Source organism: Seriola dumerili, unplaced genomic scaffold (genome assembly GCF_002260705.1).
Source record: "Seriola dumerili isolate Sdu_G_001 unplaced genomic scaffold, Sdu_1.0 BDQW01000187.1, whole genome shotgun sequence".
Taxonomy (NCBI): domain Eukaryota; kingdom Metazoa; phylum Chordata; class Actinopteri; order Carangiformes; family Carangidae; genus Seriola; species Seriola dumerili.
This window is the reverse complement of record NW_019174442.1, coordinates 2,269,391-2,296,172: the sequence shown is the minus strand read 5'-3', so window position 1 is coordinate 2,296,172 and position 26,782 is coordinate 2,269,391. Positions and strand designations below refer to the sequence as shown.

Sequence of the window (26,782 nt, the reverse complement as noted above, 5' to 3'; positions counted from 1 at the left end):
AGTGCCTTTGTATGAATGCGCTTGCATATGTGTGTGTTTGTGTGTGTGTGTGCCAGAGACAGAACTTAGTAAGTAAATATTTATTTGAGACTGGTTTTCTCAAGAGTGAAGGAGAGAGAGAGAGAGAGAGAAACAATGGAAGCCTTTCTGAGATATCTGGATTGCAGTCCTGTCACATCTCTCACTCTTTCTTGCTCCGAACTCAAACATCGAGACATTTATTTAAGCTCACAGAATCTAACATTGAGCCATTGTCCTATACATGCTCTGAGTGTGTGGACGGATAAAGTCCGGCTACAGTGAGTGTCCAGGTGGATATAGAGCACAAACATCGTACTCTGACTGTTGGCCTTTCCAAAATGTTGTTCCTTAACATTCTGTCCCCGGCGGAGGAATGACGTGTCCTGACCTTTCTACCAGACACTGTATAACGTATCGTGGACGTGCAAACCTCCACCAATACTGCAACTTTCTTTACATTTGCTACTTTACTTCAATTTCTTTTTCACTGCGAGTCTAGATCGATATTAAAATACACGCATTTTGGATTTTCCAGATTAAAGTAAGAGCAGTATTTCCTAATCACAAATGCTTTCAAAAACTTTCCTCATCTCTGCTTTCACATCAAAACTATTTATTTGTTACACTGCATCATTACAACTACATGATCTACGCTAATTTATTGAACATGGACATTTTCAGGTAGTATCTTTAGAACAGAGCAATACACTGACCTCTCAAAGAGAGTTTATTTGGTTGCACTGTGAGAGTCTTTGATTTCATTGGGTCCTAAAAATGATGGCAAAAGCAAACAGGTTGTCTTGAGAGATATAGCGACATGATGATGGTGAGAATGACGAAAAGTAGAGATAGTGATAGAGTTGGTGGATTTAAGACATCTGAAATCTCTCTCATTGATTTTGCCCCCTGAAAACTCTCCTTGGCCAAGGTGAGAGGAAAATGTATGGGGTGGCTGGAGGGACAAACTGTGGCCCCATCAACTGCTCTGACTATGCAAAGAAAAGCTTAACAATAAAACCTTGTTGAACTGCAGAGTTGATTTACATGTAGTGGACATATTGACTTCCTTCTTCTTAATTGAATTCTGATGTTCATTTGTAGAAAAGGGGGGTAAAACTGTAATTAGCTGGCTTGTGTTTTCTGCTACAAATTTCTGATGCCAGTATAGATCATTGATGGTGAAGGCAACCTACGTATGTGTCCTTCCCACTATTGTACTGTATCAGAGTGAAAGAAAGAATCTTTGTGATCTAGTGCTGAGGAGGGGAAATCAATGGAGGAAATTCAGCTCTAAACTGTAAATTTAAAGCCTGTGCCAAAGGTATTACAATGGGACACCTGACAACCTTTTAAATCAAACATCAAAATATAAAAAATTGATGGAGATGTTGTTCTGGATCACATGATATTGAGGGATGTTCCTCACATTTGGAACCCTTTGTGTGGGTATATGGGGTTGGAACAAATGTTATAAAACTTCTGTCTATAAAAATTCTGTATAAGATGGATGAGGACCCCGCAGAGCTCCATCTCACACACTCAGCTGCATCTATTACAATGCTACACACTGTCTGTCTTGATGTGTTTAAATGCAAATCATGTCACTTCTTATGAGCAAAAAAGGTTTCAAGCACCACTGAGTAGTGGCTGGTGACTGCAATTTCTTGGAAAGGGTGCTCTTTAACTGAGATAACTTTTACTTACAGAAGTGTTGTTTACGTTCCGACCAATGTGAGGTCAAAAACAGCTGTGTTCAAATTTGGCGATCACCGCAGGGTCTGTGAAGGCCGAGGTCCAGGTCTGGAGCTCCACTGCAACAAGAGAGAGACATGCCTGAAATGAAGGCGGGCTCAGAGACATTTTGTTTGACACTTTAAGAATTCTTTCTCACAGGTATGCGCTCTCTCTCTCTCGCACACACACACACACGCACACGCACACACACACGCACACGCACACGCCAGAGGCAGTGTTGTCAGCCGGCGCAATGGTCCCATCACTGCGAGAAGAGTGATGTGGTAAATTACAGGGTTAAAGAGCTGCCATAGGGTGAGTGACACAAGGCCATCACAGCCTTGCCTCACACACACACACACACACATTACACATCACACACACACCCCCATTCCCTTCTCACCTACCTGGCTCTGCGTAAGTTTCTCTGTCAATTTTTCCTTCCCTTTACCTTTTCTCTTTTTTTCCCTCTTGTACCTTCACTTATCATCCCTCTGCCTACTTGTCCCGTTCCTTTTTTATCTTTTTTTCCCCTCTTTCTTGTCTCCCATGTTTTTCCAAGGTACCTGCTATTAGAAATGCATTAAGCTTTCTGACCCTGTCTGCAAGCTTTCACTCTCTCTTTCTGGCAATTTCTACTCTCCTCATTCTTTGTCTCGTCTCTCTCAAAGGACAGTATTTCAGTGTCTGATTTTCCCTTTCTCTCTTGCACTTTTTCCTCTACTCTCTATTGTCTCATCTCTCTCAAAAGGACAGTGTTTCAAATTTTCTGACTTTTTTTTCCACAACCTTTATCTCTCGTAGACGCTCTCTCAGCCACTGCCTGGTCTTGTTTTGGCTCTCGGAAAGAAACTTGGCAAACATGAAGAACATACAAAGAGCGACCAGAAAGTACATCCACAGACAGAGATAGGTGGGGTAACGGTGTGTAATTGTGAGTGTATGAGTGCAGATTTTCCAGTCTGAGGTGCCTTAGAGTTCCTGCCAAGTCTCAATCACAGACTACATGAACTCATGTATTCAGTAAACACACTCAGGCACTCAAGTCAGTCCTACACCACATACACTGCTATCTCTCAAATGTCTGATATTTGAACTCATACGGCACACGCGCGCATACGTATGCATGGAAAGGCATATACAGTCCGATGCATACTCTCCTATCTTTTAACCTTGTGATACTTGAGGAAATTCACACATGCGCACATTTACATACATATGGAAACCACGCACACAGACTCACACCTGCTCTTATCTTCAGTATATCCTTGCGGGAGAAGTCCTCTAGCTTCCAGTGTCATATCGGAGCAAAGAAAGGTGGACAAAATCTGAAAACACAAGATATGCCTCTGACGAAAGAGTGAGATAATGAGAAGTGAAAAACTGGATAAAACAAAGAATCCAAGCCCTGAACGGCGTCTAATGTAACAGAGGAAGACATCGCGGGAGGCCTGTGAATGCTGAGAGAGCAGATAAGGTGTGTGTTTGTGCGGTGGAGAGGAGACTTGTGCAAACTCTCAGGAAAAGATCGTGTCACATAAACACATTGGCCAGTTCTACCACAATGCAAACTTGTTCAAACTGTGCTTCATTCATGCAAGGAACCTTAATTATGTAAAAATATATTGATGGTGCAACATAAAAAGGTTTTTTTTAATATTAATGGATTTTGTCACTTTTATTATTATACTTTGTCCTACTTCTATTTGGAGGATAATTATGCTCTGATTTTTTAAAATACACTTCCTATGATGCTTTTGGGGATATAAACAACCTGCGGGTAATTTTTTAAGCCTATATTTGTTTACATTTTAGCAAATTGGCCGCATTAAAAGTACACTGAAAAAGCTATTAGCACTTGCTGTTTGCCTCCCATCTCTCCCTCCCTAAGGAATCTGAAAGGATGTGGAAAAGAATTGTCATAAAACTCAGTTAACCAGTGAGCGATCTTACTATCTTAATAATGTCCTCCTTCTAATAACACGTTAATGAATTTGACAAGTAAGATGTAGAAGAAAAAAACAAAAAACATCCAATTTTTGATACTACTGGTTATCTATCCACCTCCAGTACCAGTCAAAAGTTTCTCAGTCGCCACTGCCATGGAGAAGACACCAGTCAGATTTAACTGGGATAGTTTCACGCCAATCCAAGCCGTAGAACCGGTCCAACTGGGAGGCAGGGAAAAATGAATTGGACTTTTATTTTCAGAACCAGGGGTGCCCAAAACAACTCCTCCTTCTATACAACTCCATGGGCATAATACAATGTCGTAAACATTGTAGAGTTATTCTCCATCCTCTCTCCTCCAGTGTCTATCAGTCTCTCTACTTCAGTGGTTTTGTTGAGAACCTGAGGCGTTACAGAACTCGTACTACTGGGAACAGAAAAAGAAGGGACGAACTGAAGACTATGTTCTTCAGAATGAAAGTGCTGTGAGGTCTGGCGACACACACACACACACACACACACACACACACACACACACACACACATATATATATATATATACAGTATATATAACCACAGGCAAGTACAGCGTATCTTCTCAACTGTCCCATTACAAGACAGAGGGTTTGGAGGAGGAGAGTGGAGGGTGGGCAAAGTGGCGCCAGGCAGCAGGCCGAAAACCTTTCACACACACATACACACACACACACTTAACAAAGTCCCACAGGAGCCTATTCAGCTGTCGGCGGAGGAAGAATAGAGGTGATGGACAGGCAGAACAAAATGAGGTAAAGGTAATACTCTTCAAGAGAGGTGACAGGTACAGTCACTTTGCATGCATGTGCATATGTGTGTGTATATTTTACATGACATGTCAATCAGCTGGAAAATGAAGCCGGAGTGACATGACCGCTGGGCAAGTCTCATTGTAGAGTGATGTGAGTATGTATGCTTTTCAGAGTGTGTGTGTGTGTGTGTGTGTGTGTGTGTGTGTGTGTGTGTGTGGAATAAACCAGCAGATCACTTGAAGTAACACCAGTTCAGGTTTGGGGGCATGTGGAGGTGAGGAGTTGAAAAGTTCAGGTGTCCAGCGAAAAAAAAAAAGCAGGAGAGAATTTTTTCCCCCATAATGAACAATATCACAAAAATGCAATCTCCCCTTCTGGCCAGAAGTGTTTTAACAGAACATTATGATGTCACAGTGAAGTTGACCTTTGACCGTTTGGACTGTATCCTATTATTCCTATTATTAATTAGTGTATCAATTCTTGAGTTATGGCCAAAACTGTGTTTTGTGAGTTCACAATGATCTTTAACCACCAAAACCTAATCACTTCATCCTTGAGCCAAAGTGAAGAACATTTGCACAAAATTTGGAGAAATTCCCTCAAGGCACTCCTGAGATATCATGTTCAGGAGAACGGGACAGATGGACGTACGGACAACCTGAAAACATAATGCCTCCAGCCACGGCTGTTGCCGGCGTGGAGTCATAAAACACTTACAAGTGATAGGACATATGGGAAGTGATCAGACAGGGAACCACAGATAGAGAGGATCATAACAATTGCTATACACTGCATCTACTTTTCGAGAACAAGCAACTCTGTTTGCACATTCATTTTCTGTCAATCAAGTAATAAATTCATCAACTAATCATTTCAACTCAGCAATTGTGCTGCTTGTAAAGGTCATTCTATTTTTTCAGACTAATTTACCCTCTTGAAAAGTCAAAACAAAAATTACTGTGACTGAAGTCCTTATTGAACTCTTAATAAACCTCCACTTACACACACATACACATCTATTTCCTTTTATAGGTGTGTGAGTATCTCTGTTTTTTGCTCAGAACTCTTTAAATTTGTGAATAAAGTTTTGTTATTTGTTGGTCTATTAAAAAGGGAGAGTGGATACTATGTGCTTTTGAACTTAACTACTTAATAGAAATTAAGATATAAATTCAATAGCCAAATTATACAGAATGTAATTCTTAAACATAATCTTGCAGCGTCAGCGGGTCCGTGTGCTTGTGTGTGTATGAGTGTGTGCAACAAAGTGAAAGAGAGAAAGACGGACACAGGGAGACAGAGAGATGAGTGGAAGCTCTTCTAAGCAGATGTGTAAACGTCATTAGAGAAGGTAATGGAGGGAAGTGGGGGGAAAACCTACTCCAGCAGAGGTATTTACCCAACGCCTGGAGCAGAAACACAAACACAGCACCAGTAATGACTGAGACAGAGGGGCAGAGAAAGACAGAGAAAAAGAGATGTTTGGTGGAGAATGTGCATTCAGGTCTTGATTAGGCAGAAGATTTGTTGGAAAAAACAAATAGCAAAAGAGAGGGAGACATCTGCCTTGATTATGCCGACAAAATGTTATAACAATCCAATCGATTAAATAAGACTAAATTTCCACATTCAGCTAGGAGTCCACTAAAACCAGCAATGGTTGTATTTCCCTCCCGTTCAGCTAATAGGCCTAATCCTGGCAAGTGTTTCACTAAAAGCCGAGTGCATCTGCCCTATAGCAACGCCCAAGGGCAGGAAAGGCAATACTTCCAAACCAGCGGCACAATTGCAGGCTGACTTCAAAGAGATTCTCGGGGACTCTGTGCCTCTCCGGTGTCTGTCTCCCGTCACAGCGAAGGTGACACGTGTCACACTGACCGTGGTTTTGTTTATGTTGTTGGATTTTCTTCTTTTAAAGCTGTTTAGTTCCCTGTTGTTCGACCCTCACCTCCTGACCACAAACACACGTATAAACGATAAACACACGCATGGACTCACACACAAACACAAGTGATGAAACATGTGCATGGTGCAGACACATCATCACAACAAAAAAACAACAACACATTCATACTGTATATAATCAAATGCTTACTCAATGCATATTCATATTGTACACACGGATGCACATACACAGCTCATTTAAATTCCATTCTAGGTAATAAAAAGCTTTGGAAGTACCCTTTACAATTTCTTGTGCTAAATATTTGTACTTTCAAAAGTATAATTTTATACTCCAAGTGGTCAAAATCAATGTTTTGAGGACAAGTTTGGCAATATTTTATAGTTTTGTTATGTCAACAAATCCCATGTTTTAATGGTGGACAATGGTGGAGCTGTATGGCACAAAGGAAGAAGATACATCAGGGTTTAACCACACAGACAATACTTAATAGTAGCAACAAGTGACTGTTTGGATTAGGTCTTTTCATGGGATTTGAGGACTATAAGAAAAACAAAACAGATTATTTCCAGTCTTATCCAGCAACAGTATAATCATTAGCCACTGCAACATGATCTCTCACTGGCTTCCCACTCACAAACACAAACCATTGTGTTCAGTGCATCTCCAGCTAATCTGGAAGCACTGTATCTGGACATTGAGGCTAAGGGAACCAATAGTGAATGATTGCTTTGTTCACCTGGGCGCCTCAATCAGCAATCAGCCCTAACTGACTTTAAAGGTGTCATCAGACAAAAAGTGAAATTGACTGCTGGAACGTTTGTGTCTATTCATCCCAAACTAGCAGTGTATCAACTGCACAGGCATTAGCTGTATGCTAGCTCTCAATGGATGGACCGGCCGTGTCTGTGGGAATGTGACTGTATGTATTAGTGCTCAGCTCAGGCTCTGACAGAACCCACAAGTCAAGTCTGGTATTTTCCTCTCATTTCTTAGCTTTTTCTTTGAATTCTTAACTCGTGCTGATGCATGTTTGCACCAGTTCACCCATCCGGGGAAAGTGTGCGTCTAACTACTTCCTTCCCTCCACTTTGTAGGAATTTGCATCACCTGTAAAATTTGCTTCATGTTCTGCCTGAACACACAGTCACGACTATGTCATTAGTTGATGATAAACTGGTATAAATTTGTATATCATAAACTACTAAACTACAAAGCAGCAGGGCAAAATAAGTGTCTGCCTCTCTACAGATTACACATTTCAGGACATTGTTGTTGACATTGACTGTACAAAAGCACCAAGACACATACAGCTCAGTTAAAGCTTTCCTCAACTGGTGTACACAAACGCATGTGTACTCTCAGGTACACAAAAACACAACCACACACACACACACCTGTCAAGGGCTCAGGAGGATGAGGTCCTTTAAAGTTGTTCTCAGATGCACAGAGCGAGATGGACCCTGGCAAAACGAAAGGTCACGACGAACGTCCCCTAGACTTCTCAGCGGTCTTATTCCCCCGTCACATACTCACACACACGCTGTCTGTCACCTCCCAGACGAGGCCATGACACCTTGGACACATCTCAGCGGGCAGTGCCTCCCTCTACCTCTCTCTCTCTCTGACAGGTTGACATAGCACAGAGTGGTCGGGCGTCGATGCCACTCGGACCAAGAGGTTTGTTCTCTTTGCTGTGACCTCAGAGATGGACGCCGGTGTTATATCTCCCTTCTCCCCCTGCTGCAGTCTATCGTCTACTCGTAGCTCTTCTTCCCTTTCCCTGGCAGTTGTCTATCACACTTCATCACTGTACTCTGACCTTTAGTCGGAGGTTTTCAAACTTACATTGTTTTTTACTTGGCGATTGCAATGAACTTAATCTATTCTAAATTCTACAACAGTAGCTAACAGTCATTTTGTTTATTGATTACAGCAATCCATTCCTCATCTAAAATTACCAGGAACAAATGTCTTAAACGTGCTTTGATTGCCAGACAAATATGTCAAAAATCCTAAAGGCTTTTGACAGACAATGGCGTTAAATGAATGCAAGAAAGAAAACAATTGAATTTGGGAACCTGAAAATGTTTAATATTTTACTTGATAATGACAACAAGTCACTAATCAGAATTTTTTTGTCAATTAACTAACTGACTAATAATTTCATAATCAGCCATATAATAGCCACTAATATTCATCCAGTCAGAATAAAGCAGTCACTTCAGTGTCATCTTTGGCAAATTACAGCCAAAAATGCAGTAATAGATTACTGGTTGGATTTTGAAGAAATAAATAAACAAATAAATCCATGTGACATTTGTAGATTGAGCATAAACCCTAATGTTATCTTCAAAATAGTACACCCACTGTAAAAAGAAAACAGGGATGACTGCCAGCCCTGTGCTTATAAAGCCTAGGTAAAGTTTCGCCTTTGTACATCCACTGTTTCTTGACACATTTTGAACATTTGGGAAAAGTTTCTCCTGTCAGCATGGAGTCTGGTAATTTGTCGTCTGCAGTAAGGGGTCAGTTAAGCTGCTGCTGAGGTCTGAAATCAGCAGAATGGAAGCATGAAATAAGACAATTGTGCGCACATACAGTATATATGCACATACACACATACACACAAGTTCACAAACACACACATCTGGCTATTCTCCATCTGTCAGAAAGCCCAAACATCCAGCCGTGCGTGAAAACAGCCCTGCCCTGCCCAACACTCATCCTCAGAGAGTACAGTCATTGTGGAACTGAACGGCATGGCCTGTGCCCCATGACACACACACACACACACACACACACAGACACAATTGTCCACTGACTTAGACATACTCACACTGACACACTGCTTATGTCAGTGTTGTGCTCTGTTTGCCCCTAAGAAGTTCCTTGTTCACTTCATTTTGTCAGACACAAATACATAAAGACTGTTTCTCTTTTGCCCTCTCGCTCACACTCTCTCTCTCTCTCTCTCTCTCTCTCTCTCTCTCACTCACGCACACGCACACACACACACACAGACACACACACACACACACACACACACACACACACACACACACACAAAGGGGAAATTCTACAACACAGATTTCTGCTGTTTATTCAGGACAATAGCGGGGCTCTGCCTGCACTGCTGGGTCAAGTCATGTCTTGTCAGACCCTGTATCCTCTTTCCATTGAGCCTGATGCTTACGAGTACCACAGGTGCCTGAACTGGGCCCCATGTTAAACACATTCACCCTGCAGTTAGACCTGTCTGACGTAAAGAGAACAGGCTCGTCTTTCACATCTAACGACCATACAGCCTTGCCCTACGCCTGCAATTCAAACAGAGTTCACTTCGTTGAAGTAGATGGTTACAACTGAAAGTAGGAAGTAAGAAGAAAAATGCAAAACATTGTCCAGAATTTACAATTCAAAATGGACCTATTCAAGATTTAGTCCAGTGAACTTCTCCCCTTTCTTATATTTAGGCTTTTTCACTAATTTCTGTACATCCGTAATTAAAAACATGTCAAATATAATATAGTCTTATGGCTGACAGGAATATTTTGTTACATCTACTCTCAAGCTTCTGTGACTCCATTGTTACTATTGTTTCTTGTAATGCTGCCCATATCACTCAGGATAGCACTGCTTTCCAAATGGATACAAAAAAAGTCTTTACTTTAAATGCAACAGAACTGTCCCCATAGACCTGTGCCATGCTGACAATAGCCCATGGTTTTCCTTTCACTCGTAAAGCCATCTGTACATTTAGTCATCTTCATTAGAGGCTCCATGTGACAAGCACTTGAGAGCTTAGCAGTTAAAACAACACATCACATTAAAACATCATCTGGGAGGGTAAAAGCCAATGCTCACACAGGGGAAGTGATTTTGACAGATGATGTGCAACTGTTGGTTTAAAAGCTTTCATGTGTTGCTATTGTAAAATTCACAGCTTAGAGACTGCAGTGAAGGCGATCCAACCGCACGAAGGAACGTGTTTAAAAGTGCATACGTACCTAATGTAGTTTACATGTCTGAATCAATTACTGAGCAGTGGTCATCAGAAATTAATGAATATATTTTAGCAATACTGTCCACTCACTGAGCAGATACTGAGGGGTCACAATCATTCGAACACGACCCAGCATCAGACTAGTCATGTGAAACTCCTCAGCTTCCCATGTGTGTGATGACGATCAGAGACAGTGTAGATGAATTAGTGTGTGACCACTGTGACAAATTTCCCACCACCATTCTCTTTAATGTGTGACAGGCCCTTCACCTCCCCCCCTTCTCTCCCATACATGTACATAGGCTTAACATCGTCTGGGCGGGCCGATCCCGCCGGCTCACTGTCGGCACGGCAACGAGCGCTATCCTGGCTAACATCTGCTGCACGACCCGGGGCCACTCAGAATGGGCCTTAATCCCCACACAGCCATGTTGTGGGGGGAAAACATTCTTTCCTTTTAGTGAGCGCAGACAAACAGGGACAAGCAGTGTTGCTGGTAACCTGCAGGCAACCGGCCTCTTGGAAGGACCGGGAATGTTGACGGTTACGTGGCCCCCAATTGTGCCACGACCCATTATGGCTGTGCAGAGGGGTGTGACCGCCAGCATCGGCAGCGAGTTGCCGTCACTGGTCCAGTTGGATGGATTTGGGTTTTGAGGTTAATGAAAGGTGGTGCGAGCGGGTTAGGTGGGGTGGGTCAGGGGGAGTTTGTCAGCCAGCCTTGTGGTGCTAAAACAACAGTTGTATTGATAAAAAACGTGAACCACCTTCCACCCTCTCCGTTGTGAGTTTGCTGCCACATCAACTGGCTGTGGATCCAGGACACTGTTGCTGCCGCATTTTTGGTCATCCTTCAGTGAGTTTTTAAAAAAGTGTGTTGGTCGCTGTCAACAGCAGAGGGAACGGAGAGTGAGCTTTCAGTTAGGACAGACGCAGAATGTCAACATGTGGCAGTTTGGTGCCCTCTTGTGGCCGCAGTTGCTATCGGAGCACAAAAACACATTCTCACAGTGAATAAAAGCTAACACCTAAAGACACTCGCACCAAGAATCACTCAAAGTCACAACATGACAAGTGAACAACTCCTCTCTGAAACAAGCCGAGCCATGATCCTTCATATTACCGCTTCTGATAGAGATCTTTGGCAGTGACGTACAAAGGAAATGAAGACACAGCCCCATCAATCAGTCCATCAACTGCTATGAAATATGTATTTGTCTTAACATGGAGTTTGATTCCATCAAACCCATTTCACGGACCATTTCACTATGCAAACACCTAAGGGAGAAAGACGGAGAGAGGGAAAGTGTGGTTGAGGCTCACTCAGAGGAAGAAACATACCTCCGAGGATGGTTTGGTGTGTGTATATAATATGAGATTTAATTGAATAGTTCTGCATCAGTGCCAAGAAGTTACTTGGTGTATTTTCAGGGGTCGGTGTTCTTTCTGACTAAGAGCTCGGGAGTCTTTCTTTTCCCCACAGCAAGCCAACACTTGGCCAGAAACAAAGTCTCTCTCAGGTTTCAATCACAGGCAATCTGTCAGAGAGAAACTCAGAGAGGTAGTAGGTACATTGAAGCAGATTGGAAACATTCATACGCCTCCAGGCCTTGTCCTAAAAGTGCCAAAGCTACACAATGACAACAGCTCAAATGGATCTGCACGCTATTTCTGGAAGCAACAAATTCATGATATTTCAGCTCAGGAAAGACGTGCACTGCTTAGCATAAAGCAAAAATGAGACTAAAATATCTTCAATACACAAAAGGAATTACATTATTAAAAAAGTATGTCATATACAGTATATGGAGTGATTACATGGAACTTTGGTCATACAGGAATTAAATAATAATGAATCATGAATCATTCAAACATCTGGTTCTTGTACAGCCTAGGTCTGGATACAGTCTTTTCCCCATATAACATGACAGTTCTAGATAGATTAAGCTTTTTTGAACACCATGAGTGGAAACACACAATTTCTCACAAAAGCTGCATTTGTAAAACTATAATGGCTTAAAGATCGATGAACTCATTTTTTAAAGTCAACCATTTCTCCAGCTGGTTTGATTTAATGTTAATAATCATAGAAATACCTTCAAAACGGAGACAGAATGGTTTATTTTAGCTGGATGATTTCTCTCCCTGATTTTGAAAAGCATAAACATGCTCCATTCTTACATGTATTTCTTCATGTTTCTTCATGCCTCCCCTGCCTTATCCACTTCCCTTTTGTTCTCCCTGTTAAGCGCTTTCTAAATTCAGTTTTAAAGGCGCTATATAAATATAATTTGCTTGCTTGCTTCTTGCATCGTTACACCAGACATAGATTCGCTTTTGTGGATACATAAAGTCTTCAAAGGTAGGTAATGTTGCACCTTAGGTTCCCATTAGAGCCTTGGATAAGATTTCTTAAAATATTTTAATTTTACGACATAAACTAGCAAATTTACAAATCATCCCAAATCAGAAGAAAACATGCTTCAGGTTTTAAAAACAGTGTAGAATAGTGAGTTTAGCCTTGCGAAAACCTCTGTGAGCCTACCTCTGTGTGTACAACCAACATCTTTCTTAAACAAAGTATGTCAAAATCACTTGGTTTCACATAGTTACCAGATTTTAGAGTGACAATTTGAAGTCACAACTCTCCAATGATAAGCCCAGTTCTTGAAGGCACGACTAATGCTGCTGCAGCAACAAGTGTCTTCAGAGAGTCTTCAACACAAATCCATCAGCGCCAGTTTCTAAGTAGTGATGGCCAAGAATGACTATGGTTAACTACAGGCAAACACTGACACCTAGTGTATTATTATGGTTATTGCAAATAAAAGCGAATGACAGGACGGGGCCATGCAGGTTCATTTTAAACAACACCGCTACTGTCTGCATTACAGTGTAGATAAAAAAAAAAAAATTATCTTCTCCATCTGATCTAAAGCGTCATCAACTAATCCAGCACAGGAACATGACACTGCTAAGACACAGACATGCCACAAAGTAGGCAGGATGATGGCACAGGGATACAGAAGTTGAATATGATGGGAGATAGCAGTGACAATGATGTAATTATCCACTGTGTTTGTGTGCTGATTATGTGTTTATGTGTGTGCTCATGTGGATGCAACCTGCTATCTCAGTGTCTTCTGGTGCACTGTGAGGTCTATTTGGTCTTGCGAAGGGAGATAAGAGGGCGATTTTGAGGCCGGTGTGTGTGCTGGCTATCTGCCTCCCAGCTGCCAACGAAGCAGGGTCACTCAGGTGCACTCTGCGGGGACAAGTGGAGGAGCAGAATAGGAGGAGATAAAGTGAGAGCGGACAGAAAGGGTGGAGATGAAGGAGGTGAAATGACGAGGGAACAAAAGACGAGGAGGAGATGGAGTGGACAAAGGACAGACGGCGGGGTCAGCAGAGGAGACAGACACAGTGCAGACAGAGAGACGTGCTGCTGGTCATGTTGCAACACGCTTATCAAGACTTTCAGAGTGTACTCTGTATGTGTGCACATGTAGTGAGCATGTTCACACTCCATGTGCATAACTGTATGCGTGTGTATGTGTGTGTGTGTGTGTGTGTATGTGTGTGTCGCTCAGGTTCTGTGCATGTGTGAACTTTCCCACTCTTCTCGCTTCTGTGGGGCTCCAGGTCTTGTCCTGTGGGTGGGACAAAATACCCACAATACCAATTGTTTTCACAGCACACACACAGAGGATCAGGCCGCCGTAGCAAACTGGCACCAGATATTATCATTTGTGCTGCTGCTGTTTTTGGTTTCATTCTGATTTCCTTTTTACAAAGACGAAGTATGCCTAATCCCCTCATGTCAACCTGACTGTGAAGACTGCCAGAGAAGAAAATAAACATTGGAGTCCAACTTGTCAAATAACATTTACAGCAACAACAGACTCTTTCAAATGTGCGATTATGTAAAGTCATAACTGTCACAAGTTATCTGACGAGTTGGGGGGATTTTAGGTGATTTTGATGGCTATGCACGTTCATGGCTGCACCTGACACAGAGTGCACTGAAAGGCTAATGAATATCTCGAAAGGAACAATTTTCTGATAGAGCAAGCGTTGCCCTAAATCAGCAGATCCAATCCAAAACTTGTACCTTAGTTTGGGCTCTTAAAAACATGGCCTGAGCTCCAATTTATGCAGGCAGAACAGAAGTAGGATCGAGCAATTCTGACAAATTCAAACACCGGGATGACTACAAAGATGACAATTTACCATGCACTTAACCAGGTTTGTATAAGTGATGCTTTGGTTATTGTTTATTCAAAATGAGCAGTAGGAGCCTGACCTCTGTGCTTTTTAGGTAACTGGCTTACAAGTAATATACACATGCGTTAGTAGTGAACTGAGCGAAGTAAATTCTAAAAAGACAAAGGTGGGGCTGTTTCTAGTTTGTCCACTGACCAGGGACAGAACCTCTTTACTCATGAAATACAGTAAATGCACAGAATTGATCTTGATATCAAATCTGTATAAAGACAAGTTATATCTATAAAGACTGATCAATACTTAACTGGTCCTGTATATCACAAGGAAATGTAACTACAAAAATGAAATGTTATCAAATGTCTTTAATAAAAGATTAACCTCAAAGCCACTGTGTTCTTTTAATCTTTCCTCACTTCACTTGTAGATGTTTCTATTCCTGATATCTTCTTCTGACAGGTGGCATCGTTTCTGCATTTTGTCACAGAAAACTTTTAAGCCTCTGGATCGACCTTTAGTAGGGTTCCCAAATTTAATTCCAGGATTTAAATCTAAAACTTTTACATAATTCATCATAATCATAAAATATAAAAATTTCACAATGGCACAGTGAACTATACAGTATAAAATCAACCAATGCACAAATGTTTTGTTTTTGTTTTTTTACAATAGCATTCATTGTTTTGTCCAAACTACTCCTGCAGACTGTCTTGGTTGTTATCATTTTATGGATCCTCAATCAAAATAAACATCCATTTCTCACACCTAATAAATTCAAGTCTAATATTCACTGTCCTTTGAGTTCTGGGTTGGTCTCCACCAGCATCTGAGGGAAATATTTGGCTTCACTAACTGGTCACCAACTTTGGCTGTCGAGATTTTTTCCCCCCTGAAAACATCTGTCTTTTGTAGCTGGAAACAAGGTTGACGAGACTGAACCCCACAGTAAAGTTACAGGTTGTAAAACTAAAAGAAAGAGTTAGAAACACTAAAATGCTCCATGAAGCTGAGGGGAATGCAGAGCTGAGCAACAGTTTTCTATGTTAATCACAATAGGAGCAAGAGTGTCATTTAACAGTTGTTAATGAAAATATTGATTAATGGGGTTTTAAAAAGACATTGTAATTGCCATTACTTTATCAGGATTTCTTTGGCATGACACTTGCTGTCTCCATTGTTAAGAGGATGTCAGTCTTCCCTCACCTCTCTGGGCAGTGGACAAAAAGTTTCAGTCACTCTGGATATAGTGAGTGAGTTAAACAAAAAACTGGACCGTCAAAAGAAGTAGATGACAGCATATTTCAAGGCTCTTCCGATCAATGTAATACACCCACAGTGTGATCATACAGCACTGCTAGCCAACAGACAGCTGTGAGCACCTGTTTGTCCCACACTGACACCCATGACAGCCATAAGCACATGCCACACAGAGGGGTAAAAATGTAACTGGAGCTGAGAGGAAGTCTGCCAGGCTGTGGCAGCTGCTTCAAACAGCTTTGAATCCAGCTATCACACGCAGAGCCTTTTGAGAAGGGAAGCGTCCGTGTCAGCCCCTGTCACTGGCAGATGCAGACACGAGAAGCAAGGCCAGTTTTAGGCTTTGGATGAAGAATTGGTGATGGCTCCGGTTCATTTTATGCTGTTAGATTGAAAGATACAACAGCAGGATGTTTGACAAAAAGGAAAATATTATTATGACATGAAAATATCACCTTTCACATGGAGACTGAGGGCAGAAATTGTGCTATCACTGCTGCACAGTAATTGAAACCAAATTGAAATTATTGTCTTATCAGGCTTAAAAACATTCACTCCATAACTGTGAGCCATCAAACTACATGCTATTAAATTTTGTTGCAGTATAAAGAAAAGAAAAAAGTCTGAAAATTTAGCATAATTGATCTCCTGCAATAAAAATAAATGAAATGTCACAGGGATGTAGAGGATATGTAGTTAATCTGTATTAGTGACTCTCTATTGATTGATTTTTGGAAATTCTTTTATGTAAGCCTCATTGCATAAGATCAGAGGTCAGAAACAGAAGAGAAACAAGAAGCCCCATTTTAAATGCCTGTCTGTGTTTTATTAACAAGAAATGGATGAAATTAAGGATGAAAGCTCTCAAAATGTTTTTATTTTTGATATTGATGCTTCGATGCCTTCATACATTTAATCTAAACAATGGGGATGTTGTCAGGACAGAAGTATAAAGTGCCAGGTTTATATGACCTGTTGTTGACCACATCTGAGGGAAAAAGCACTCAAAGCACTCAAATATGGGGAGAAAAGACTGCCACCATAAGGGGAGCAGGACATGATAATCGTTGAATTGAGTGTAACAGTTAACACTTTCTCTACTCAGTCGTTTACAGGATTTTACTTGTTTCACATACAAAAAGTGATGGAATTAGTTGAAGAATGAAAAAAAGAGAGGTGGAGAGAGAAGTTCAAATCAGGGTTCTCACCTGCCGAGTCGCTGCATGAAGAGGGCCGGCTTCAGACACTTCCATTTAATATTGACGCCTCCGGTGTTCATTTCACTCCACCAGAAAAGTGCACTGCAGCTGCAGCAAGTGGAATGCAGCTATAAATTACCAAACCAAAACATACATTACATAACCAAAATCTTATATCCGGCATCATATGATGATGACAATCTAACATTTTATCACTTAACGTATCTTCAAACTTTATATATCATACAACTCTAAGTGCACTTATTATTTAGTCATTTGTCAATCTGGCTACACAACATTGCTGTCTAAAAATAACCCCAAATATCATCCAATACAAGAATAAAAAGTGAAACCAAAATAGAAAATTATGCCCATGCCACAACCACCAATTTTAATTAAAAAAACCCTGTTTCAACCATAATCATTTGGCACAGCAGTCTAACCCTGCAGACAGCCAGCCAAGCCTACAGTGAGCCCACCTTCTGATGCCAGCCAGGTGTAACACCATCTCCTCTGCTTTTTGTTCAGGTCATGTAATGAGGCTGTAATGAGGCCATGAAATATTGATAACCAGTCTCACTTAACACTGGGTCTCTTCAGGGTCCTCTCAACTAAAAACAACATAGTAGAAAGAAACACTTTACACCTCACTCTCTGAAGGACCAAAGATGAGGAGACTGCCTTAAAACGACAGACCAAAATCTCTAAATCCTGACATGCAAACAGGTTTAGTGATGCATGCAGTGGATTATTTACATGCCCAGGGTACAAGTAAAATTTATAATTAATGGAACTAGGGCTGTAACAAATCATTTGGTCTATAAAATTTCAGAAAACTGTGAATGTGTATTTAAGTGCTAGATTATATAACTCCTTATGCCTCTAGGGAACTGAAGACCCGAAGTCTTTCTTTATTTTTGTTGACCTTTAAAAAAAATCTATCACTTAGAGAGCTAAACATAAATTACTTCAAGCAACAGGCATTTACAAGATGTCAAAGCAGGCGTCTGTCAAGCCCGTTTGTTCGACTGTTCAACTTTAACCACACACAAGATGGAAAGAAAGAGATGAGACAGGTTACTGTCATCAACTTACCTTGATTATATCACTGACGAGGACTGTAAAAGTTTTCGTGCTTTCTTACGCTGCTCAGCTTCAGTGTTTTTGTTTTGTTTTAATTTAACGTTGTGATAAATGCCAAACTTAACAAATGCTTTTCACTGTAAACATTCATAATCAGCCCATTTGGTCTGATTAGAACGACACCTCAAGTCAATTAGTCGCTGTTTGCTCCGGGTAGTTAGCATTACACAAACTTAACAACCTGTTTTACACTGAAAACGGTTATGTTTAACCGGTTTCATTTCATACGGATAGTTTGTTAACACCATTAGTCGCTGTTCGATCCATTTAATCACACATATTGGTCTTCTGTCTATATTTCAAACGAGTAGCTAAGCTAGCTAACTAACTAACAGTGCTCTCGATGCTAGCTGGTTCTCCTCTGCCCCTGGATACAGGTCGCTAAGCAACTACAAGCGGTACTTGAAAGGCTATGCTAACTAGCTAGCTCTTTAGCGATCATGTATGTCAACCACCAAGCGATTTAAATAACGATGTCATGTAGACACCTATTTGTGCAGCCTCGGTAATAGCAGTATCACAGATACCAACGTTTTCTTTAACTATCAACGGAATAACTTGCTGAGATTAGTTTGTTCTTTTCGATAAAGGCTGCATAAACTATCAAAAACTACAACTCCCTATTTCCCCAGTCTGCCGCATGACAGTTACAAGTGTCGCAATCAAGTGAGGACTTGAATAGGAGTGACTGACTACCTCCGAGTTGAGCGAGTGGTGTGGAAGAGAGCAGTTCAGGCTACCGTGTGAACATGGTGAGTAGAACTGGTGACTTCTATATCATTCTTTTTAAAATACCAATGAAACTGTGGTTATTCTGTTTGATTCATTAAGCAGTTCAGGAACGTTTGCAAAGTTCGTCAAAGTTAGAAAATAGATTTTAACAACACTCATAGTCTGGCTCGCCGTATGACGTAACCAACCCCACAGGACTGATATGTTTATTTAAAAAATTCAGTCCGTCCTCAGCTCATATTCATATGAAGCTTTTTTTAATTTCCTTATGAGCTATCTTGGTAGTTTTGGGGATTGAATGAATGCTGGTGAGTGAGTGATAAAGATGGCGATGAACTTGATAAGTATACCCTGGTTGTGTTATGTAATACTCCTGTATAGAAGGCACGGTCTATTTTTGAAGTGACCCCCTGCTTTAGTAAATCCTGTGACATTAATAGACGGCCAGCACCACTTGTGTAGAACAATTACACTATCACTTTCATACCTGTCCTTCCTCTGAAATCAATGGTATTAGTACTAACAGCATTGTTCTTTGCCTTGTGTCTTGCAGTCTGAGCCTATTAGAGTTTTGGTGACCGGCGCTGCTGGGCAGATCGCCTATTCCCTGTTGTTCAGCATTGCCAAGGGAGATGTCTTTGGCAAAGATCAGGTAAGGCAGGGCTTTGTCTTGCTCACGTAACACACAGAATTACCTTATCTCATTAGGCAATGTCACAAGACGTCTGTAGGATACTGACACCCCCCAATAAACAGCTGTGAGTTTTCCAGGTCATATGTGGGGGGGTGACACTAAACAGATGTTGTCCCTGTGGGAACTGATCAGATTGCACTTGCTCGTCCGTGCGTCCTGGGACAAGTCAGGAGTGTCCTTGAAGTCAATGAAATGGATCTCGTGCCAAGAGTCTTAGGCCAACTTTAAAACCACTTGATCCACTTGGCACGCGCCATAGTCCGTGAGCCATATGGCTTAGGCCTTCACACTCTGTCTCACTAAGTCCCCCACTGACATGTCACTATGCATGGAAATTATGATTTGAATTCAGTTCAGAATGTTTCATTCATTTCATACCATTCATCGCACTGCCTACTTCTTTCCCACCTCCCTCTACCAGCCAATCACCTTGCTCCTTTTGGACATCACACCCATGTTGCCAGTCCTGGAAGGTGTTGTCATGGAGCTGCAGGACTGTGCCCTCCCACTTCTGAGAGGTAACCATCTAAGGGTGGGAGAGATAATTGATACAAGAAAATAACACAATATATTTTCTTATATGTCATTGATACACTGGCATCAAATATCATAGTGGATTGGATTTTACTTTACGGTTTGCTTTTGGAGAAGCTTTCTGGAGTTAAACTGACTTATTTTAGGTTGAAAATATGTTATTTGCTATGAATCAGGGATGTACTCTTTCTTTAAAACAGGTGCTTTCTAGAAGTTATGCCTTTTGCCAGTTTATAGCCTTGTCCATCTTAAAGATAGCACACGTGTGCATGATGCTGTTAACCTGGGCTCTGGCCTCTGCCCTAACCATGTGCTATATACATGCTAGCAATAGAATAAAGGCTTCTTTGTAATGTGACTTTAGAGCAACAGTAGTTACAAGGAGATGCTGGGCTAAAGATGTAGTGAACTGTTTTTATTTAAAGTTCTTTACATTTATAAATGCCTGCAATTTCTGCCTGGTTGGCCCCATGGTTGCCCAACAGTTTTAATCCAACACTCTGCTCATTGCTACCGAGCAAACACACACCTAGAATTCAAGGAGCCAGGGCTGTGTTAATCGAACACCTCAAAATCAACCCTATGTATCGTTTCTACACAAACTGTGCCTTTTATCTAGTAAGCTTTACTTGATTTATTTGTTCACTTTTCCATATTAAATTTGTCCAAACCTTGTTTTCTACAGTAATTTAAAATCTCCAGGGATGGCAGAGCATCCTTGCGTATCTGGGACATTTGACCACAAAATTAAGGATTACACACTCACAGCAATATTTGTTGGCAAGGAAATGATCAAATACGCAATCATAGTTTGTAGGAATAGATTGCAGCTGTAAATTGGGCAGAAGATTTTTTTTAAAATCAATCAATCCCATTGAAGAAACTTGTTATTTTAAATCAACATTCTACCTTATATATTTCTACACTACCCAGAATATTATTCACCACCCGCTGGGGCTAATAACAGCTGTGCAGTTTTCCTGAATCCTGACAGGTGGAACATTTGATCACATTTCTGAACCAAGGAAAATTCATTTTAACTCCAAGGACCAAATATGCGTCATTGTAAGAATTTTGTGACAGTTGAGACTTCCTTCTCTGCAACACTTGATAAAAATGGTTGCTGGTTTCCGCGTGGTTTTCTGGTGTCATCACTGTAACCGCCGTCATGACATCAGTTGTGAGGCGCCATTATGTGTCGTCTCCATTGTGACCTGGGATTTTTCCTTTGAAATGGTGCTGTCCTTTGCTTTGTTTGGACCGGGGATGTGAGAGGCCCCTGTATTAACTAACTGTACTGCAAAGACAACGCTTCATGCGCTGAGATGGGCCCAGCCGTACAGCACAATACTGGTCGCACACGGGATACCTCCAAATCGCATTTCTCAAAATCATATGCATATGATTTAGAAAGGGTGTACAGACTTTTCAATAAGTTTGTTTTCAAACTATTTCAGATGGATATTGTCATAGTGATAAATTGCAGATATGCTACTTGGACAGAAACGACTTGAGCTGTGTATTTTGGTGTTTGTTGATTTAAAAAGTGTATGAACAAAATTATTTTTCACTTCACCTTTTATCAGGAATTCCAACATGTTTCTGTGTAACAGTGGAGACCTGGCCAAGAGGGCGCACTAATCTGATTTACCAGTCACAATATGAACATACACTACCTACTTGGTTCCAGTTAAATGGGAATATGCCCAAAATGCATTTGATGGCTCGGAAAATGTAGAATGTCATTATCCATGTTAAATTTGTATTTAACAGTTAGTAAAATTTATGAAAAATTTCTTTTTGGCAAAGTGTTAATATTGACCTATGAATCCCAGACGTTTTGAGATGTGGTAAAGCACCATTTTTAGATGTAAATTTAAAGGAACAATACACAGAATACAAACACATTCAACCACAAGTAATTACTTAATTTTCTCCTTCCACAGACATTGTCCCCACCGACAAGGAGGAGGTGGCCTTCAAGGACCTGGACGCTGCCATCTTGGTGGGCTCCATGCCCAGGAAGGAGGGCATGGAGAGAAAAGACCTGCTCAAAGCCAATGTGGCCATCTTCAAGAGCCAGGGAACCGCCCTGGAGAAGTATGCCAAGAAGACAGTCAAGGTAATGAAACAGGACCTAGATTATAAATAATGTTTCTACTCTTATCTCATATTGGCAACATACAGCACAGGAGTACACGTACTTTCTCATGCTTATCCATCGTTTTTTGTCCTTCTGTATTATTAAGTATCATACAAGTTTGCTTTTTTTGCTCCATTCTGTTAAGAATATGATGTAAAATCTAGAGCAGAAAATGCTTCAGATGAGTCACTCAGGTTGCATTTTGATATGTTTGTGTTTTAGGTGCTGGTTGTGGGAAACCCTGCCAACACCAACTGTCTGATTGCAGCCAAGTCTGCTCCCTCCATCCCCAAGGAGAACTTCTCCTGCCTCACCCGTCTGGACCACAACAGGGCTCGCTCTCAGGTGCACTCCTCCTTCCAGTTCTATTCAGCCGTTGTCAGATGTTGTCAGTCATTTGTTTCTTTTTCCATTTTTTTCTCATTGTGAAATCTGATTTTGCTTTCTGTCCTGTAGGTGGCAATGCGCTGTGGCGTCCCGGCCACCCATGTGAGGAATGTGATCATTTGGGGAAACCACTCGTCCACCCAGTACCCAGACGTGCACCACTGCATGGTCAACATGTCTGGTAGTGAGCTCGCCTGCTTCGATGCAGTCAAGGATGATGCCTGGCTCAAAGGAGATTTCATTGCTGTGAGCTGATGTTAACTTATTCTAATTTATTGAACTATAAGGAACATTTAGCATTTATATAAAACTCCTCTGTCAGCTGCTCAAAAATGCATGATATTTCTGAAATTAGATCTCCAGGGTGCTAGTGTAAAGGAAAATGGCAGATACAGAAAAATATGAGTAGCATTTTATGGAAAATTTGTGATGGGTTTTTCTAAAATCAACCAATCAAACATAGGAAGTATGTTTGAAAATAAATTCCTGACATTGCTGATTACAGTAAACCTGGCTTGTTCAACACATGCACATTGACTCAAATATTGGTCACAAAGAAGTGTTTATCAGTGATAAGCAGTTAAATTGTATTTTTATTGATGTTTTTTTAGTACAGAGGTCATGGTCATAGGACTGAAAAATGACAATAATACATTGTTTCAGAAATACAGATTGCCATTCAGTTCTTCAAATGTAATTTTTTTGATGATCCAACAAAATTCCAGAGATAATGATTGCAAACATTTCAGCCTTTTTCTCAAAACCTTGATAAATAAAACTCAAAGTAGCTGCGCAGCTCAATAACTCCCCTGCATTTTCATTCAGTGATCCACATTTTTGTGTTGCAGACGGTGCAACTGAGAGGCGCTGCAGTCATCAAGGCCAGGAAGCTGTCCAGTGCAATGTCTGCAGCCAAGGCCATCTGTGACCACATGAGAGACATCTGGTCGGGCACCTCCGAGGTAAACACCATGTTTATTTATATTGTATTTCTGGAAAGGGAATGTCTGCCCGCTGCTGCAATCAGGCGTTACAAGGAGTGGCTGTTACACAGTCAAAGAGCAGGCTGTAAAACCCTCCCTCCCTCATTTTTTGTGATGTGGTAAAGGTACAGGTTGTTATTATATTATTTTGATTTCCCACAGACAGTATGGTTCTGAATTTTGTATTTCACTGTATCTGGAATAAGCAGCATTATATTTCCAGACTGCAGGCTTAACCATTCTCTGCTTTGTTTCAGGGTGAGTTCACCTCTATGGGTGTTTACTCCTCTGGCAACTCCTATGGAGTCCCAGACGACCTCATCTACTCATTCCCTGTCCAGATCAAGGTGAGACTGATCTAACCTCGTGTTTTTAATACAGCTAATTGATTTCTTGGCGTAGACAGATATCAGTTAGGTGTTTCCTGATTTGATTGTCATGTTTGTTTGGTTTTTTTTTTGTCTTCAAAATGTGAAATAATGAACAACTGTGGAAAAGACATACTTCCATCCGTGTAAATTAAGACCAGGCTAAAATCTGCCTTCTCTGGTTAAAAGTTTGATCACGCTCAGTATCATTGAGTAATTGCAGGGTGTGGTCAGAAAGTGCTTTGTTGCACCAAACAGTGATGTCAGTACACCTTTACACTGCAGCCAGGTGAGAAGTTAAACTACTGGAGGTCAGCAAAAAAAAAAAAGATTTTCAAGGGGCATTAAATTATTCTCCAAGTTTTTCCTTTGGTTGAACGAGGAAAAGTAAATTGTAGAGGATTGTTTATTGGCATGTGTCCCAAAATACAAAACTCAGTTAGTTACTAAGAAAGTATGCTGTTCCCTCAGGACAAGTCCTGGAAGATTGTGGATGGCCTGGCCATCAATGATTTTTCCCGATTGAAGATGGACGCCACAGCAGCGGAGCTGATAGAAGAGAGGGACACAGCTGTGTCTTTCCTGGGTGTATGACTAAACCCTGCAGGGCCACCCTACCAGCACTTAGACAGCCCCAAAACTCCAGAAGCACGCCTGTAATAAAGCACTCCACAAACCCCTGCATTACTGTGTGTGTGAGAGAGAGTGAGTCAGTGTTTATGAGTGTAAAGTTGGATTTATACTTGTGTGTTGGGAGGCTGTGCAGTAAAAACATAGAGCCTATGCACACAGCTACTTACACTAACGTGCACCCTCTTTAAAAATGTACAGCAGCTAGAGACAGTGATTGGCGAGCTTGGGTTTCTTGTGTTTTCTTTCACAAGTTTCCAAACCTGCTGGAGATGGCATGGTGTCGATAGTGAAGACGACATTAAGTGAGTTATTAAAGCTCAGTAATCTTAAAATGACTGCATCACCGTACATATTCTGTGATGCAGCAAAGCTATGTCTGTTACAAACCTACTCGTTCCGATTGCCACTGTCTATTGCAAAGTGAAAAGAACGTAAGCAGGTTTGCTTTGGCTATGAATGACTACATGGCATTATATTCTCCTGTTCAGTAAACACCAGAGACCCCTTGGCAAGGTTCCTGTACATTGTGACGCACAAGTATAACTCTACCTTAAGTATACAGTTTATACTGGAGGTCAACCAGATCTGTTACCAGCTATTTTCCAATAATTTTTCTCTGGGGGTAAGTGAATGGATGGTTGTTACATATAGTCAGTGATGCACTAAGTCCTCAAACACTGGAATGGATAACTTTTAAGCTGAAATAATAAAAAATTAAACAATATAGTTGTGTTGTTTTTTTTTGTTTGTTTTTTTTTGACGGTGTTAAATTTGTTTCCAACTATGTTGTCGCCATGTCTTGAGTTGATGTCTTGCACGTAGGTGTGAATGTTATGGAATCTTATTGTTCCCATGGGGGAATTTGTCTTGGTCTCTGCACTGCAGCTCCAAATACAATCAATACAATACACAAGACTGACAGCCTGTCTTAAGTTTACGTTGCTTCTCTCTGAATGTTCAGAGAAAGGCTCCAGTCCCTCACAACCGTGCATTAGATAAACAGGGATGGATGAGGTGATCAACAAACTTCCAGCTTTTCTAAATGTTAGGACTGAAATTTGCAGAGTGGAAGGGGTGGGGGTGAAAAATATGACAATCAGTTGTCTTCCAGTACCAGTATACTGTAGACCACAGTTTGTCTTCAGGTATGTCAAGTTTTTTAGTTGATGCTTGTGACATCGGGCCGCATAGTGATGAGAAGTACAGTAATACTTCCATTTCCTGCAGAGATAAAAAAAAATAGTCCAAGTTGACGCCTGCTATTTGAAACGCTGAGGTACAGTGCACTGTCACAGTTTCACCAGGCAGGGGCAGTGATTCCTCATTGTTTTACTTACCAGCAGTATGAGAAACAATTATGTAACATCTCTAATTAGTTCACAATGTGTCATTGTTGATACAGACTATAATAGTGGGCTACTCTACCAAAAAGATTCTCCAGTCTGACAATAATGGGATCACTGTTGGAGGTACATACACTCAAGTACTGTAGCTCAGTACACATTTGAGGTACTTGTACTTGTGTAATTTTATACTTTTTACTTCTTCTCCATTACAGTTCAGATGGAAATATTGCACTTTGTGATGTACTACATTTATCTGATAGCTATTGTTACAAGTCACTTTTCCAGTAAAAAATAAAACTGTACTACAATCTGTTACATACAGATGAGCTCGTTGCCGATTAAATAACCCAATAGTATATAAAAGTAGCACTGTAATGAATAATCAATGAATTGGTTACAACAGAAAAATAAACGTCAATTAAAAATGTCAAACATCTCATGAGTCCTGTTTCTCAAAAGTCAGGATTTGCTGCTTTTCCTTTCTAATTGTGAGGTTTGACTTTTGAAGGTGTCACTTTGGCCATTTCTCACTATTTTCTGAAGTTTTACAAACCAAGCAATCAATCGACTGATCAAGACAAGTCAACAGATTAATCCATAATGAAGCCTTAATAATGTAGCCTTGTATAAAACAGTGCAGCAAATTCGGCAGTAAAATGCTTTTTCACATTAATGCATAAATTATAATAATATAACAATGTCAAGGGGAACTGTTTGACATTTTTTACTTGTAATGGAGT

The 26,782-nt window shown here is 40.8% G+C and overlaps 2 protein-coding genes across 4 annotated transcripts in view; one reads left to right on the top strand and one right to left on the bottom strand.

Moving 5' to 3' along the window:
• wdpcp (WD repeat containing planar cell polarity effector) overlaps positions 1 to 18,564 on the bottom strand; it is a 77,754-nt gene extending 59,190 nt beyond the window's left edge. For 2 of the 3 annotated variants that reach the window (XR_002665337.1, XM_022752937.1), the window contains exons 1-3: positions 18,175 to 18,564; positions 17,089 to 17,207; positions 1,726 to 1,832 (exon numbers count right to left, since the gene is read on the bottom strand). The gene's annotated coding sequence lies outside the window, so the exon portion shown is untranslated. The remainder of the gene's footprint in view (positions 1 to 1,725; positions 1,833 to 17,088; positions 17,208 to 18,174) is intronic. The other variant, XM_022752938.1, reaches the window with a different exon arrangement.
• Positions 18,565 to 18,895: 331 nt separating this feature from the next.
• LOC111227419 (malate dehydrogenase, cytoplasmic-like) lies at positions 18,896 to 25,420 on the top strand. The gene is made up of 9 exons (XM_022752880.1): positions 18,896 to 18,974; positions 19,508 to 19,606; positions 20,070 to 20,166; positions 22,129 to 22,304; positions 22,548 to 22,670; positions 22,782 to 22,958; positions 23,561 to 23,674; positions 23,953 to 24,042; positions 24,535 to 25,420. The coding sequence occupies exons 1-9, from the start codon at positions 18,972 to 18,974 to the stop codon at positions 24,655 to 24,657; spliced, it is 1,002 nt and encodes a 333-aa protein (XP_022608601.1). The 5' UTR covers positions 18,896 to 18,971; the 3' UTR covers positions 24,658 to 25,420.
• Positions 25,421 to 26,782: the final 1,362 nt, after the last annotated feature.